Source organism: Penicillium angulare, assembly GCF_028827245.1.
Source record: "Penicillium angulare strain IBT 27051 chromosome Unknown utg000004l_segment0_segment0, whole genome shotgun sequence".
NCBI lineage: Eukaryota > Fungi > Ascomycota > Eurotiomycetes > Eurotiales > Aspergillaceae > Penicillium > Penicillium angulare.
Genome location: NW_026623163.1, coordinates 7,343,986 through 7,357,913, shown reverse-complemented (window position 1 = coordinate 7,357,913; position 13,928 = coordinate 7,343,986). Strand labels below are relative to the sequence as shown.

The following is a 13,928-nucleotide window of genomic DNA, read 5'->3' as shown; positions in this document are numbered from 1 at the left end:
GCTGATGGGGAATGGTACTTTGGTCGGATCCATGTGCCGATCATGAAGAACGAACAAAGACAATTCATGCATCGCCTGCATTAAAGAAACTTAAAAGGGACCCCTTGGTCTATTCTTGGCTGAAGAAACGCCACCGGGAACAATGCGTTTTGGAAGTCTTATTCTGTCGATCTAATCATCAGCAAAGAGATTGATCAAGAGTGGCGACGCTTGAATCAGCATGAAAGCGGTGAAGGCCAGCATGATATCAGTCTGTGTTACAGGAAAATGTCAAAAGAACCTCATCCCTCATCTAGTGGGCTCTTGAGTATGAAATAAACTCTATAGCTTACCAAAAAGCCCCTATAGCTCGTGAAGGAGCTTTGGAAGACATGAGTGTTCATGAGAACATTCGATATCTATTTTGGACTAAAGCCAAAGAGACCCATGAAATTTAGCCTTGATGCATACTTCAAAGATATCTAAACCGCTGTATCATGTATGCGTTACGGAATAAGCATTGATTTTATCAGAATTTATATAAATATCATGATGGGGCCAAGCCTCACATTATCGAAGAGATGCTTGTTCACAATGGGTTTGTCAAAATAGAACATATTCACATTTCCATCGACCCCGTCAGCGCGCGAAACCCACGATATTGCTTTGTGGATTTTCTTGATAAAGAAACCGCCGACGGCGCCATTGCATCTTTGGTTGCCGATATCAGCGGGCGGCCCATTAAAGTCAGCCCATGCGAACCGAAGAAAAAGCGCTATCCTCAAGCACACCGCGAGTGTGAATTTGCTTTTGATCGATGGGGTGGTTGCAAATCCACCTCTCAGGAGAATCAGGCAGAAGGAGAGCGTGTTTATCGCAGAGGGATTGAGCAAAGTCCCCAAGGAGCTATGGATCACTTCGATGATTTTGTTGACTCTCTTAAGAAACGGAGGCTTTATGTTGGGGGCTGGATAGAATGATAAACCAGTCTGAACACAACAAGGAAGTATCTACACTCTTCAGAGATTTCTATCCGTGATCACCGTTTCATCATTTATTCTTTGAGTCTCTGTTGCTGACCATGTTATACTAGGACGGCAATTGGTAAACGAATCAAACCTCGCCAGACAATCCCCACAGAAAACCGTCATTACTGTTTTGTTAATTTCGCAACACCAGGAGAGGCAGAGGCAGCAAGAGTGGCATTGCATGGCAAGTCATACTTAAAAGGCCGGCTGAAGCTGAGGCATACGTCGTACATACCACCAAAACTGGTAGAAAGACATACGCACTTCGGATCTAATTCATCGGACCCCCCTGCGCCTGATCAAGAACACATGCGCCAGAGCCAGTATCGCTATGAGAAGAGATCGGAACCAAAGAGGTCGGAACCGAGCAGAGACGAATTGTCCAATAACTGGCGCAGATGAGGAGATGCATGTTGAGCTCAAGTAGCTCGTATCTTTGAAGACATACTTTGTCTATTTTAGCTTCCTCAGAGATTCGTTTCCTTACAATGCAAATTTTTCTATCCTTGCCGATGTAGGAAAAAGTAATCACCAGGGTAAAAATCTGCTGAAATTTGGTAGCGCTAACCAGGCAAGATCAAACAACATCCACTTGAGTTTGAGGTTATGCGGTCCCGGACATAAAACGAACGTTTCATGTCCAGAACTCTCAAAAGTCTTGACATATAGTTATGCATATGTTCATAAATCAGAAGAGAGTTGTCAATTCGGTTCCACGCTGTGTCAAAAACCTTGAAATGCACTATGATAATACCCAGAATCCACCTTTGTGGATCATATTGACATCAACTATTTCTCCGTGGTCAAAAATCAAAGTGGAGTTATCTGTCCACTTCTAGCTAAGATCATCCATTAATGATGGCACCGCTTATTATTCGCTAAATGTTAATATGCTATGACCGGTTACTAACGCTTGGCACGGTGCTTATCACGGATGAGCATCATTTCCAAGTGCCGTATTAGTGACATGCGAGGAACGAGTCGGGAATTTTACCATCCGAGTCTCACAGAGTCGCGAAATGTTCTGGTCTAATGCACAGATAGGTTGCATTAGTGGATCGGAACAACTCCGTTATGCCAAAATAAGCAAACCTGAAGGTCAGTGCATGAGCATGGCTTGACACCTGTCCATGAGAAAGCGCCATGTCAAGGTTATATCCGGGCTGCATATATCCAGAATGACATTTAGACATTCAGTTTCCTCTGAGAGTAGAGTGTGGATATGTTATAGGTGGAAAACCTGGGGAGTGATCATCACTGTAGATGCTAAAAGCAGAAGGTGCGGAGGAAACGCGGAAGACACCAAGAAGACAGATAACCTGTTCAGCAGTCCGGACGTAGACCCCCCAAAGATAGATTTTGCATCCATGAATACGGGAATACAACTGAAAACAGAAGGCAGGCAAAGCACTGGGGAAATAGACTTTGATCAAGCGCCACCCAAGCATTGGCACCCATCTAGAAAAGCCTATCGAGGAATCCTCGCAATCTCCTTATATGCCGGATAATGAGCGCTATTCCCATAAAAGCGAAGAAGCCGATATACAGCCGACTCGGGATCCCCGAGGCCCCTAGGCTCATTCTTACCTTTCCGCGTTTCGCGGGGGCGAACCCAATTCCAGGAGCTTGTGTGTCCATCTCCCCGCATTTCTTCCCCACAAAGCAAGCTAACCCCGGAACTTGCTCCACTTTCTATGGGCAGGACGGGCTGTTATTAGGCCGCTTTCACGAATCATATCTCATCGATTGCTCTCCTGCAAGGCACCTAGAATACGATCTGGATTCGTGTATTTGAGATTCTAGCCTTGGCGTTGGGGTCGATGGAGTTACTCCGGGTTGGGAGAGGCCGCTATGGCTTTCTTTCCGGGGTAAATGCTGATCTATGTGGTCTGGGTGGATAAGTGCTACGATTAATGGTGGGGTGGTCATGCAAATATAAGCTGGATTCGCCCCAGACTTTCCTGCTGCTGATCAGAACCCCTAATTGTTGTCTTTCCGGGGCCACCTACGGCTACTTGATGCGATTTATTCTGAACTTCCAATTCTCAACTTCAATTGGCAATTTCTTTTCTTAATTCACTTTCCCCCTTTCTACGGATCCAACATGTCAGACGATAACGCCAGCGACAAGCAGGAAATCTCCACCGTGGAGATGCTGCGTCGCTACCAAACCGCAGATAGTGTTCTGCTCCCCATCCCCAGAGATGCATTTGAGAAAATGTATCTCAATCCCAAGTTACCCACGGCGGGAAATTTGCGCCGTACATTCGGAAACCCGACACCAATCTCCTTGATGGGTTTCTTACTCGCAGCTACTCCTGCTGCTATGCTGACGATGGGCTGGCGAGGCTCTGGTGGCAATGGTGGAGCTATTTTGTGAGTAATCATCTTTCAGCTCATTTAACCAGAGCCAATAGACTGACAGAAATACTCTTGTTAGGCCGGTATTCATCTTTTTCGGTGGAATGGTGCAGATTCTCGGCGGCATTGGAGAATGGATTATTGGAAATACATTCTCGTGTGCTCTTTTCTTCACATATGGCACTTTCTGGATTGTGCAGGGTACAACTCAGATGCCATTCTTCGGAGTCGGCACAAATTATTCACCCACTGGAAATACACTTCAGGGGGCTCAGACCCCGGAATTTGACGCTACAATCGGTAAGTGTACACTGTACCAATAAATCAGCTCGTGCGGTATTAACTGAAAGTCCCAGGCCTGTACTATGTTATTCTCGCCGTACTCACTTTCGTCTACCTGATATGTTCGATTCGAACAAACGTCTGCCTTTTCCTCGCTTTATTCCTTCTCGTCATAACCTTTTCTCTGACAGCGGCCGTTTACTTCCAAATGGCATTGGAGAATGCTGCTGCGGCTGCTAAACTACTAAAGGTGCGTATAATTGATTATACTCCCCGTCTCTTATTGGTCTTCTTCGTGCCTAACTTTGTCATAGGCTGCCGGTGCATTTAATTTCGCACTTTGTATTCCAATTTGGCATATCTTCATAGCGCAGATTCTGGAAGCAGTGGATTTCCCCTTCGCACTCCCGGTGGGTGATCTGAGTACCGTTATACCAGGGAGATCACAGAAACTTAGGAAGCGCGAAGCAGCCACCTAGTACGGAAGATACGTATCATGTCAGCAGCAAAATAGTTATGCGGTATATGAAATCGAAATTTCGAATATCCCAATGAGGCCAAAGGGATCCAAGTTGTATAATTTCCTCTTTCCAAGAACCAGCATTCTATTCATATATTCGTATGTAGCGTAGCGTCGTAAAAAATAAAAACGATAGTCGCCCTTCTATAGAACATAGAGACATCTGCTATTAGCGCCAGCCTCCAACTCGGCCTTCGTCCCAGCGAGCTTTTGCCTCTTTCCTGGACGCTAATTTTGAAGCCTCCGCTCTTACGCGACGCACCCAGTCTGTGATCTCCTTCTCTGTAGCTCTTCCATGATGCTCCTCTTCCAAGAAGCTCTCCTCCACAGCCTGGCAGACTGCCTCTTGCTCCGCAATCGCTGCACTTAGTCGCTGGTACAATGCTTTCGGTGACCACGGAGCCAATGCGGTATCCATTTCTGTTTGCTTTTTGCGCCATGAGACCTCCAATGATTGGTGTTGGAGTAGCATTGTTTCTGTAGAGGCTCGAAGCTCTGTGACGTGATTCTGCATTTCGAGAACACGCGCTGCGAGCTCCTTGTTTACGTGAAGAAGCGATTCGAGGTTTTGTTGTCGAGCCGTGTGGGAGGGGTGGTGGCTGGATAGTGCGGAGATCAGGCTTGGGTCCTTAAGGATGGTTTGAAGATCGACGGTTCTAAACATGTGAGTGCTTGATTATTATGGTATGAGGAATCCGGGTCTCACGATTTGTCCTTCAGTGCCTCTGGAAGCCACCCTTCCTCAAATGTGGGCGGCGAAGGCAGAGGTACAGCCTGAGGATATGGCGACTGATGTGCGCTGTTCATGTGGGTGTCTGGTCGGTAGCCAGAGGGAGTGGATTGCTGGGGGGTGCCCCCTCGGCTTGCTTCGTGGCTGCTAGGCTTGGGTGGTGGTGGGGGTGGTGTATCGGGGTTAAGCGCCGCGTGCATCATGGTCGGAGTTGAATGGTAAGGTGACTGTGCGACATAGGGTGACGCCGATTGAGACATGGTGAAGTGACGTTAGTAGCCTAGGCGTGGGGTCGGAAGGTTGGAGATGCACTTAGGCTTGGCGGTGCCCGTTCTAGAAGTATGCTTACTTGAGGAAAAGCTGATAGCGCCACTCCTAGATATAACAAAATTTACTATTTTCAATATTTGCCTTTACGAACAGATCGAATTTGAGAAGGTTATTCCTATGGGTTACTTTATTGCGGTAAATGCGCGCTCCAACATAGCCACCAGGAGTCGCGCTACCTCCGTAGTATGCTATCCCTACAAAGATGCACTACAACTAGTTATCGCAGTCGGATCAAATTGAATCTTTCCTTATCAATGAGTCAAATTCGATCGATCATATAATTCATATCATCGTACATGTTAATTAAGACACGGGTCGTGCCATTGCCTGTCCGTACAACGCAGCTATTTATTGAATTGAGCACAGCTTCCGAGGGTCGCATTGGAACGATCTGTTATTGAATGAGATTCTTTTGCCAATGCAAAAGGCTCAGTTCAATTCGGATTCCGTATCTTCTGAATTGTAGCGCTGTGCCAGCTTATGGCCTTGGAAGAGGCTGATGGGGAGGTCAAATGTAGTCGCAAGGAATGTGCGGCTGGTTTTGCGCAGTGCTTCTTACTCGTGATATACGAGCACTTGGACCCTGAAACCAAAGATGCGGGTTAACAAGATCAATATATCTATTCTGTCTTCTGTCGTGTCTCCCGACCGGATGTCTCCATACTTGATCCCGCGATGGCATCTCTGACAAGCTCACGCAGCTCATTCTGAGCGGCTTCGCTGTCAAAGTCCTCACGGGCGGCCAGTTCATCAATTCGCCTTTTGAACTCAGGATCCACCTCAGCTTCGCCCGCATTTAATTCTTGCTCCGACATGGTACCGATATTAACCTGCATGTTCCCAGGGATCGGTGGCGGGGCGTTTAATGGCCCGACAGGCGAGTCTGTAGTGGGAGCAGCGGGCATACCCAGAACTTCACGGAGATAGGCAGACACCTTCGGGTTCTCCTCCTCCATTTCCATCTTTTCAAATGCTTTTATGCCCTCCCCATTTGTCATATTGTGATCCACTCCAAGCTCTTCAACCAAGCACCGGGCCACATTGAGTTCCTCTGTCACGAACAAACAAGTCTCGCCATCTTCGTCAAGGAGGTTGACGTTCACATTGAACTCCTTTACAAGAGCGCGTAAAAGATCGGTATGGCCGTACGACGCGGCAGCGTGTAGGAGTGAGTAGCCGGATTCATCTTGACAGGATGCAATGGTGGGGTTTGATCGCAGTAGCTCCAGCAGAGCCGAAGGATTGTCGCAGGCGAGGAGGTAAGGATTTTGCGCCATGATTTTGCAGGGGTATGGTATGACTCAGAGAATGGAATGCGGTCTAAAAGGAAGTAGTCTGAAAGAAAATAGCGTTTGCGTAACAACAAAGGTGAAGTTGGAAGTTGGAACAAAAAGTTTTTTTGCGGAAAGAAAAAAAGCGATGATACGATAAGGCTGCTGCCCTTTCCTATTTGGTTCCCCGCAGCATGACACATTCTTTGTATGACTCTTTACGCTCCACCGCCTGTGCAGTTGCCCAGTTTCTCAGCCGCAACAAACAGCCTCCTGTTTGCCTATTTTAAGGCATTGACGCCCCTGGATATAGAACAGTCGAGTCATTCATCCCAACTTCGACCTCTTGGCCTTTTGCCTTATCGTGCCCGTGCCTTCCTCCCTCCCCCCACTTCGATCACCCCACTATTATTTTCAAAAACCATTCCCTCAACCCTCGAACCCACGTCAATTTTAACGAAACGAAACATGAAGTCCCGAGAACATTTAGAGACACAGGACTCCTCTGTAATCAAGGACCTAGTCGCCAAATTAGAGGATGCGCGAAAGTTGGGCGCTGGTCAAAAAAAGCGAACCTTTACTTGCAAAAAGGCGACCTACACAGTTCACGGCACCCAAAATGTGACGGTGGACTCATGGAAATTCATGGACTGGGATTACAAGAGAACCGACCTTCCATCATATGCTCGAGGTCTTTTCACCACGCGACGAAAAGACAACCACCCCGAGATCGCGGTTCGTGGATATGACAAGTTCTTCAACGTGAACGAGGTCAACAATACTCAATGGAGGAATATTGAGAATAACACACGTGGTCCATACGAACTGAGTGTGAAAGAGAATGGCTGTATCATTTTTATATCTGGCCTGGAAGACGACAAATTGCTGGTGTGTAGCAAGCATTCAACCGGAAATCGCGCTGATGTCGAGGTTAGCCATGCCCTGGCCGGTGAAAAATGGGTGGAACGGCATGTTGCAGCTGTTGGGAAATCTACCAAAGATCTTGCCCGAGAGCTACGCAGAAGAAATCTCACAGCAGTAGGAGAGCTGTGTGATGATGCCTTCGAAGAGCATGTTCTGGCTTACGACCCAGCCGCGTCTGGTATCTATCTTCATGGTCTCAACTACAACGTCCCCCATTTCGCCACAGAGCCTTGTGATGAGGTGCATAAATTCGCTGTTGAATGGGGTTTCAAAAAAGCCAAATTCCTGAAATACGACAGGATTGATGATGTGAAACAATTCCTGGAGGAATGTGCCGAGACAGGTACATGGGATGGCCGTGAGACAGAAGGTTTTGTGGTTCGATGCAGGATGAGCGAGTGTGGCGGACCGGAGCAAGACTGGTTTTTCAAGTACAAGTTCGAAGAGCCTTATCTCATGTATCGCCAGTGGCGTGAATGCACCAAAGCCGTGATCTTGGGCAAGCTGCCAAAAATCAAGAAGCAAGTCCAGATTACCGAGGAGTATCTCCAGTTCGCGCGAAGGCAGTTCATGAGAGAGCCTGGCAAAGCAAAGCTCTACAACCATAATCATGGAATTATTGAACTTCGCGAAGCCTTCCTGAAGGAGCGAGGCCTGAAGGGATCGGAAATTATTGCATTAGAGGCTGAAAAAGGTGGAAAAGGCAAAGAGACAGAACGTGACGTTATCCTTGTTCCTATTGCCTCCCTGGGCTGTGGAAAAACCACAATTGCCTTGGCCTTGGTGCATCTCTTTGGCTGGGGTCATATTCAAAACGATAATATCCCCAAGCAGAAGAACAAGCCGAAAAAGTTTGCATTCGAGATTACCCAGGAAATGGCTATTGCGCCCGCTGTGATTGCAGACCGCAATACTCACCAACGTCGCGAGCGAAAGCAGTTGTTCGAGGATATTTACCCCGTCGTCCCAGCTGCGCAGTTTGTTGCTCTCCATTATGTTCACGAACCTAAGGACCAATTGCTTCCAGGTATCAAAGAAGTCACCCGGAAACGAGTTCTGGAACGCGGTGATAATCACCAGACTATTCGCGCTGGCACAAAGAATCCCGAAGAGACAATTGGGATCATGGATGGATTCTTGTACCGATTTGAAGGAATTGACACCACCAGAGATCCGGACGAGAACTTTGACCACGTAATTGACCTAGACGTGTGTGCCTCTTCAAGAGAAAACCTTGAGAAAGTCGTGATCGCCCTGCATGAGGCTTATCCTAAGCTGGTGCCCAAAATGCCTTCAGCCAGCGATCTGGACGCCGCGATCAACGCATCTATGAATGAATATGAGGTTCGGCTAGATCTGAGTGCCGGATATTCTTCGCAGAACAAGAAAGACAAGCAACCAAAAAAGGGAAAGCAGAATGAAGGCGCCGACCTTGCTCCAGCACTTCTAGCCCGAAAAATTGAGTACTTTAAAATCTCTCTGCCTGTCAACGAGGTTTCTAATACCTTGCACTCCCTCTTCACACCTGATACGCCCCCAGAAGCCTCTCGCTTATATAACCAGCTGGTCAAACAGCGTCGTATTCAGCCAGCCTTCCATGTCACTTTGATCCATCGCGCCTCAAGAGAAGAAAAGTCTGATGTTTGGTCGCATTATTCGAAGCAATACATCGACAATCTAACGGCCATGCCGCTCGCTGAACCTGTTCAAAACCCACCTACTCTTACCTTTGCTCGGGTTCGTCTGGAACGTCTTGTGTGGGACAATCGAATTATGGCATTTGTCGTCCGTATTCTTCCGGGTGAGGATGGCTCAACTGAAGAGCAAGCCGATCTACCTTGTGCCAATGCCATTCCTCATATCACAATCGGAACTGCAGCACCTGATGTGAAACCGAAGGAAAGTAATGATCTTCTCAAGCGTTGGCTGGAAGTCGGTTCCGGTGGTGACACTGGTATCTTTGAAGCTGAAGTCAAGGGTGTCAAGATGATTGACGGGAAGGTGGACTTGGCTATGATGCGTGGAAAGTACTGAAATTGAATTATACCGAGGTTTTAGCAGGCTACTTAAGCGATATATGGATACCCTTTGCGTGCTAGTTCACCAGTACTGAGAGAATCTTATGAGCAAAGCATGAAATAAGAAATGCATTTCGACTTCTACTCTTCTTTAGTGTGTATCAAATCATACGTAGCCACTTTTGTATAACAGCCGGACCATGACATACTCCCATTCATTCAAGCACTGAACCCTTTACTACTGACAACTTATGTCATGATCAAGAGTAAAAGAAATAAAGTTTGTTGAGGAATTTACTGGTTCCAAATGCCTCGATAAAATTATGTACACTTTCATTACTATTCTATACTATTCTATTAAAAAAGAATCACGCTACCCCATTATACTCCCATGAAACTCAAAAGCAAAGCATATTTAACCCAAGCGAGCAATCAACTTAGTGCCAGACACTTTGCCCTGCCGAAGCAAGTCCAATCCAACGCTAAGGTTCTCCAATCCACCATCAATATCCTTGAGGGGAAGTGGCTTCAACAGTTGAGAGACCTTTGGCAGTGAGGCATAGAATCTGCGCAATGCATCTCTATCAGTGGGTATTTTGCCAAATTTGGGACCAACCGGCGCAAGCCATTGAAATTCCGCACCAAAGGCAGTATATCCCAACAAGAACTCGACTTTTACGCCATCCAGCTCAGTCTTTCCACTATCCAGAAGTGTAACCACCCACCCACGATTCTTTCTAACAACATTCGCACAGAACTCTGTAGATTCGCCTTCTGAGAAACAGTCCATGGCCCTGTCGATATCGGGGTAGGCTCGAATGATGTCCTCAACTGCGGTCGGTGATCGATAATCGAATACATCATCGGCGCCGTACTCTTTCACCAGATCATGCGATTTCGGTGAGGTAGTCGTCACGACTTTGAGTCCTACGAGCTTGGCGAGCTGAATGGCGTAGAGACCAGCTGCTGTTGAGCCTGAGTAGATAAGAACGGGTGTATTTGTTCGTCCTTTGTCATTTCCTCCGTCGATCCAAGGGACACCAAGTCGAGTGTTCAAGGCCAGCATGGCTGTGACGGCTGAGACGCCAAATGTGCTTGCTTGTTCGTCACTGATTGAGGATGGAACTTTCCATGCTAGATCGCCCGGTATCTTGAGATACTCTGCGAATGATCCTCTATCCGTATAGAGCCCTCCGTGTGTCCATCCTGCTATCCTATCACCGACGACCCAGTTTCCTGGAGCTTTGGAGCCCACGCTTGCAACTGTTCCTGAGTAGTCGCATCCGATTATCGCGCCCCGTGGAGATACAATGTCGATGTGTTTGAAGTCTGTTGGATTGAGTGCGACGCATGTTACTCGGACGAGGATTTCATTGTCTGCGAACTTGGGCACAGGGATAGATGTGAGCTTGACGCCATCTCCAGATGAGTGACCGCAGGCATAATTGGATAAACGAGTAACTATTGATCGATCCCCGATTAGGGCATTCATTGATTGGGGGATTTCGACACCCATGATTAAGGTTGAAGTTGGAAATTGCAATAAAGAATACAATTAGAGTTAAACAGTGAAAATAATCGTATGAAAGCTTTTATAAATAATAGACATGAGCACGTCAATAAGTACAAAATCTACAAGATCGCATGTGAATATTGCTATCTTGCTTAAAACGGTTTAGTGTATGTTGATACAGTTGCCTGTCAACCCATTTTGCCGATTGTCACGCTGATCCCGATGAATCCCGACCTCGGCACAGAACAAACTCGGGATGGGCTGACTTCTATCTTCCCGTCCCGACGGCTGTTCTCATTGCCCGGGTTTTCGTTTATCACGAAGTTACTGCTGTCATACTAGCTAGATAGAATATTGTATGATCTTCGAGAATGTGATAATTCCTTATCTAATAATTCATCCTGTCAAAAGTGCCGATCTTAACCATATTTAAAGCATCAGGCGGTTTCATGTCGGGTTCTCCTGGTTCGATAAATCTGTTGGGGCTCGATCCAATTAAGCTTTGGCATTACGTCGTACACTCGGCGGCAATTGTGAATGCGGAAGGAATCTTCATTCTAGACCTTGAATTCTATGATGTTCGTATTCAGCATGGTTTGGGTTGTGAGGGGTCTTCTTGAGAAAATGAAGGGTCATAAGGTTCCCTGACACTTGGTAGGCATTCGGTTTAAATTAGTTGTATGGTACTCTGATTATCCTCAACTTTCGTTCATTTCGTATCCTATCTCAAATCTTAGTTTGCTCTGCAATGGCGTCGAGAGAAGGTGCTTCGCCTTGCTATTCTTTTTCAGAATGCACCGCTTGCTAGCATTCTTGATCCTTTTATGGACTTGTTCATTTCCAACGCTTGCATTAGACTCCACCAAAGAGAAAGCCGCATTAGACGGTCCCTCATGTGCAGTGAGCACTCCAGTCCCTTATGACTAGCCTGGGTTGAATTCAGCAACCCAACGCGCAATATACTTACATCTGCAGAACAATTGTACACTACATAGCCTAGCGGTCGCTCACTGCTCCATCGACGACAAAGACTGCCGATGTCATAACGAAGAAGTCAATAACTTAATATCTTCATGCATTGCTACCACATGCTCTGTCGAAGATGCAGTTGGTTAGTGAAACCCCTTCGCATGTCATTTGCACTGCACTTAATTTGTCAAATGTTAAAATCTTCTAGGAGCGGCCAAGGAATGGGCAAAACAATGTGATCTACCTCATGGTAATCATCACGCAGCTTTGAGAGCAGCTGCAGTGGGGGGTTCAGTGGCCAGTCTATTCATTGTAATTTGTCGGGTGTTTGCGAGGCTTTACACAGTCCGTCGACTTTGGTGGGATGATTGTAGTCACATTATAGCTGGGGTATGCGCTCGCTTCCAAGATACTACGTTGCCAAAAATGAAGCTGACTCCAGGAAAGATATTTACCGCTGGATTGGCAGTGTTTAGCAATCTTAGTAAGTTCGACAATCTTATTAAAAACTAAACGAAAAAACAAAGTGGACATCACTAACCTGTATGCTTAGTGATAACGGAGGGCATGGGATATCATCTTTATGACATTCATTTCTCATCTTTATCGCAAATGAAAGATTTGGTTATCTGGTGTGAGTACCCTTGTCCTATTACTAAGATTTGTCCAGAGCTAATAGTTATCGCTTCCAGACTATATCTGCCAGATATTCTATTTGTTGATTATATACTTCATCAAAGTTTCCATTCTTTTCCTCTACCTCCGAATCTTCCCCGAGTTTTATCACTTCCGATTTCAAGTGATTGGAACAATGGTCTTTGTGACGGTGGCTGTGGTCATCATCGTACCAATGGTTATCTGGCAATGTGTCCCGGTACACGCAATATGGGAGTTCAAACGTGAAGATGCCCGATGCCTTAGTATTTCAGGCGTCGCATACGCCAGCGCAGCAGTCAACATCTTTACAGAAGTGCTGGTCCTAATTCTGCCCTTACCACTACTTCAGACCCTTCGCGCATCCCGGACACAAAAAATAGCACTATACCTTCTTTTCGGATGTGGAATTATGTGAGTCTTTTCAACTTGTTGTTTGTTGTTTTAAACATGTTTAGGTGTCTGACGTTATATTCGCAGAGTTATTGGCGTTGCAGCTGCACGCATCCCAAGCTTGAGCCATGTAGAGGATACCCATGATCCGACCTATTTAAATGCTGGCGTCATCTATTGGACTGCCGCTGAAACTGCGGTTGCGCATCTATGTGCGGCGGCGTTGGCTGTTCGCCCGCTCTATGTGAAATGCCGTAATGATCTTCGGAGGAGGAAGAAGAAACCTGATTCTACTTCGACGCTTGCGAAATTACCTGGGGCGTGTGTACCAGAAATCGATACTAATCATGTTGTTGGTGGATATAGTGAGGGGGAAGTGAACCATAGTTTGCATGATTCAGATGCGATCGGTGGTTACAATCCGACTTCTCCACTGAGCAAATCGACAACCGAGGAGCTGGAGTCGGCTGTGTGAAACCAAAGACCAGGGACGCAGTTCACGGTTCCAAGATTTCTGTACATAATACAAGCAAGAACCTTGAAAAAGGCCGATATATACCATCATCATTGATATGAATACTCAATCTTGTCTATGCAGTCTCAAATATACCATATCTCAGTAAGCCATGCAAGGTGGAACTTGAAAAGTCGTTCTTTTCTCGCATCAACGAATTACGACCATAGGAATCTCGGACAAGTGAAACGTTTACAGTTCCGGGGTCCGGTGCATTCCTTTGATTGGACTAGAAAGTGGACTAGAAAGGGGACCAGACGACGGTTCCTCGCACGATGCTCCAGAGTTGACGCGGGTGAAATTTAAGCCGATCCCCGAAAGAGTAAGCACTGCGGATGTGGAGAAGGATTTAGAGCTTGTTCGGCGCGCTTCCGGGACATCTGCAGTATATAGCTATCGGAGATGACCTCGGTTCTTGTGTTTTAGCTATCTTCTTACCTAC

The 13,928-nt window shown here is 46.6% G+C and overlaps 7 protein-coding genes across 7 annotated transcripts; 4 read left to right on the top strand and 3 right to left on the bottom strand.

Moving 5' to 3' along the window:
• Positions 1-560: 560 nt before the first annotated feature.
• On the top strand, positions 561-959 carry N7478_006644 (RNA recognition motif domain-containing protein; the record flags this gene model as incomplete). The annotated part of the gene is made up of 1 exon (XM_056922858.1): positions 561-959. One exon carries the CDS (start codon positions 561-563, stop codon positions 957-959), a length of 399 nt encoding a protein of 132 aa, XP_056780895.1.
• Positions 960-3,111: 2,152 nt separating this feature from the next.
• Positions 3,112-4,129, top strand: N7478_006643 (putative plasma membrane ammonium transporter (Ato3); the record flags this gene model as incomplete). Its single annotated transcript, XM_056922857.1, has 4 exons — positions 3,112-3,383; positions 3,448-3,668; positions 3,725-3,900; positions 3,965-4,129. The coding sequence occupies 4 exons, from the start codon at positions 3,112-3,114 to the stop codon at positions 4,127-4,129; spliced, it is 834 nt and encodes a 277-aa protein (XP_056780894.1).
• Positions 4,130-4,339: 210 nt separating this feature from the next.
• N7478_006642 (vacuolar protein sorting family 37 protein) lies at positions 4,340-5,160 on the bottom strand (the record flags this gene model as incomplete). Its single annotated transcript, XM_056922856.1, has 2 exons — positions 4,340-4,826; positions 4,877-5,160. The coding sequence occupies 2 exons, from the start codon at positions 5,158-5,160 to the stop codon at positions 4,340-4,342; spliced, it is 771 nt and encodes a 256-aa protein (XP_056780893.1).
• A 690-nt stretch (positions 5,161-5,850) lies between these two features.
• N7478_006641 (ankyrin repeat protein) lies at positions 5,851-6,507 on the bottom strand (the record flags this gene model as incomplete). Its single annotated transcript, XM_056922855.1, has 1 exon — positions 5,851-6,507. The coding sequence occupies one exon, from the start codon at positions 6,505-6,507 to the stop codon at positions 5,851-5,853; it is 657 nt and encodes a 218-aa protein (XP_056780892.1).
• Positions 6,508-6,969: 462 nt separating this feature from the next.
• Positions 6,970-9,459, top strand: N7478_006640 (tRNA ligase; the record flags this gene model as incomplete). The annotated part of the gene is made up of 1 exon (XM_056922854.1): positions 6,970-9,459. One exon carries the CDS (start codon positions 6,970-6,972, stop codon positions 9,457-9,459), a length of 2,490 nt encoding a protein of 829 aa, XP_056780891.1.
• A 399-nt stretch (positions 9,460-9,858) lies between these two features.
• On the bottom strand, positions 9,859-10,959 carry N7478_006639 (zinc-binding alcohol dehydrogenase family protein; the record flags this gene model as incomplete). The annotated part of the gene is made up of 1 exon (XM_056922853.1): positions 9,859-10,959. The coding sequence occupies one exon, from the start codon at positions 10,957-10,959 to the stop codon at positions 9,859-9,861; it is 1,101 nt and encodes a 366-aa protein (XP_056780890.1).
• A 1,392-nt stretch (positions 10,960-12,351) lies between these two features.
• Positions 12,352-13,447, top strand: N7478_006638 (uncharacterized protein; the record flags this gene model as incomplete). Its single annotated transcript, XM_056922852.1, has 4 exons — positions 12,352-12,409; positions 12,479-12,559; positions 12,618-12,993; positions 13,060-13,447. The coding sequence occupies 4 exons, from the start codon at positions 12,352-12,354 to the stop codon at positions 13,445-13,447; spliced, it is 903 nt and encodes a 300-aa protein (XP_056780889.1).
• Positions 13,448-13,928: the final 481 nt, after the last annotated feature.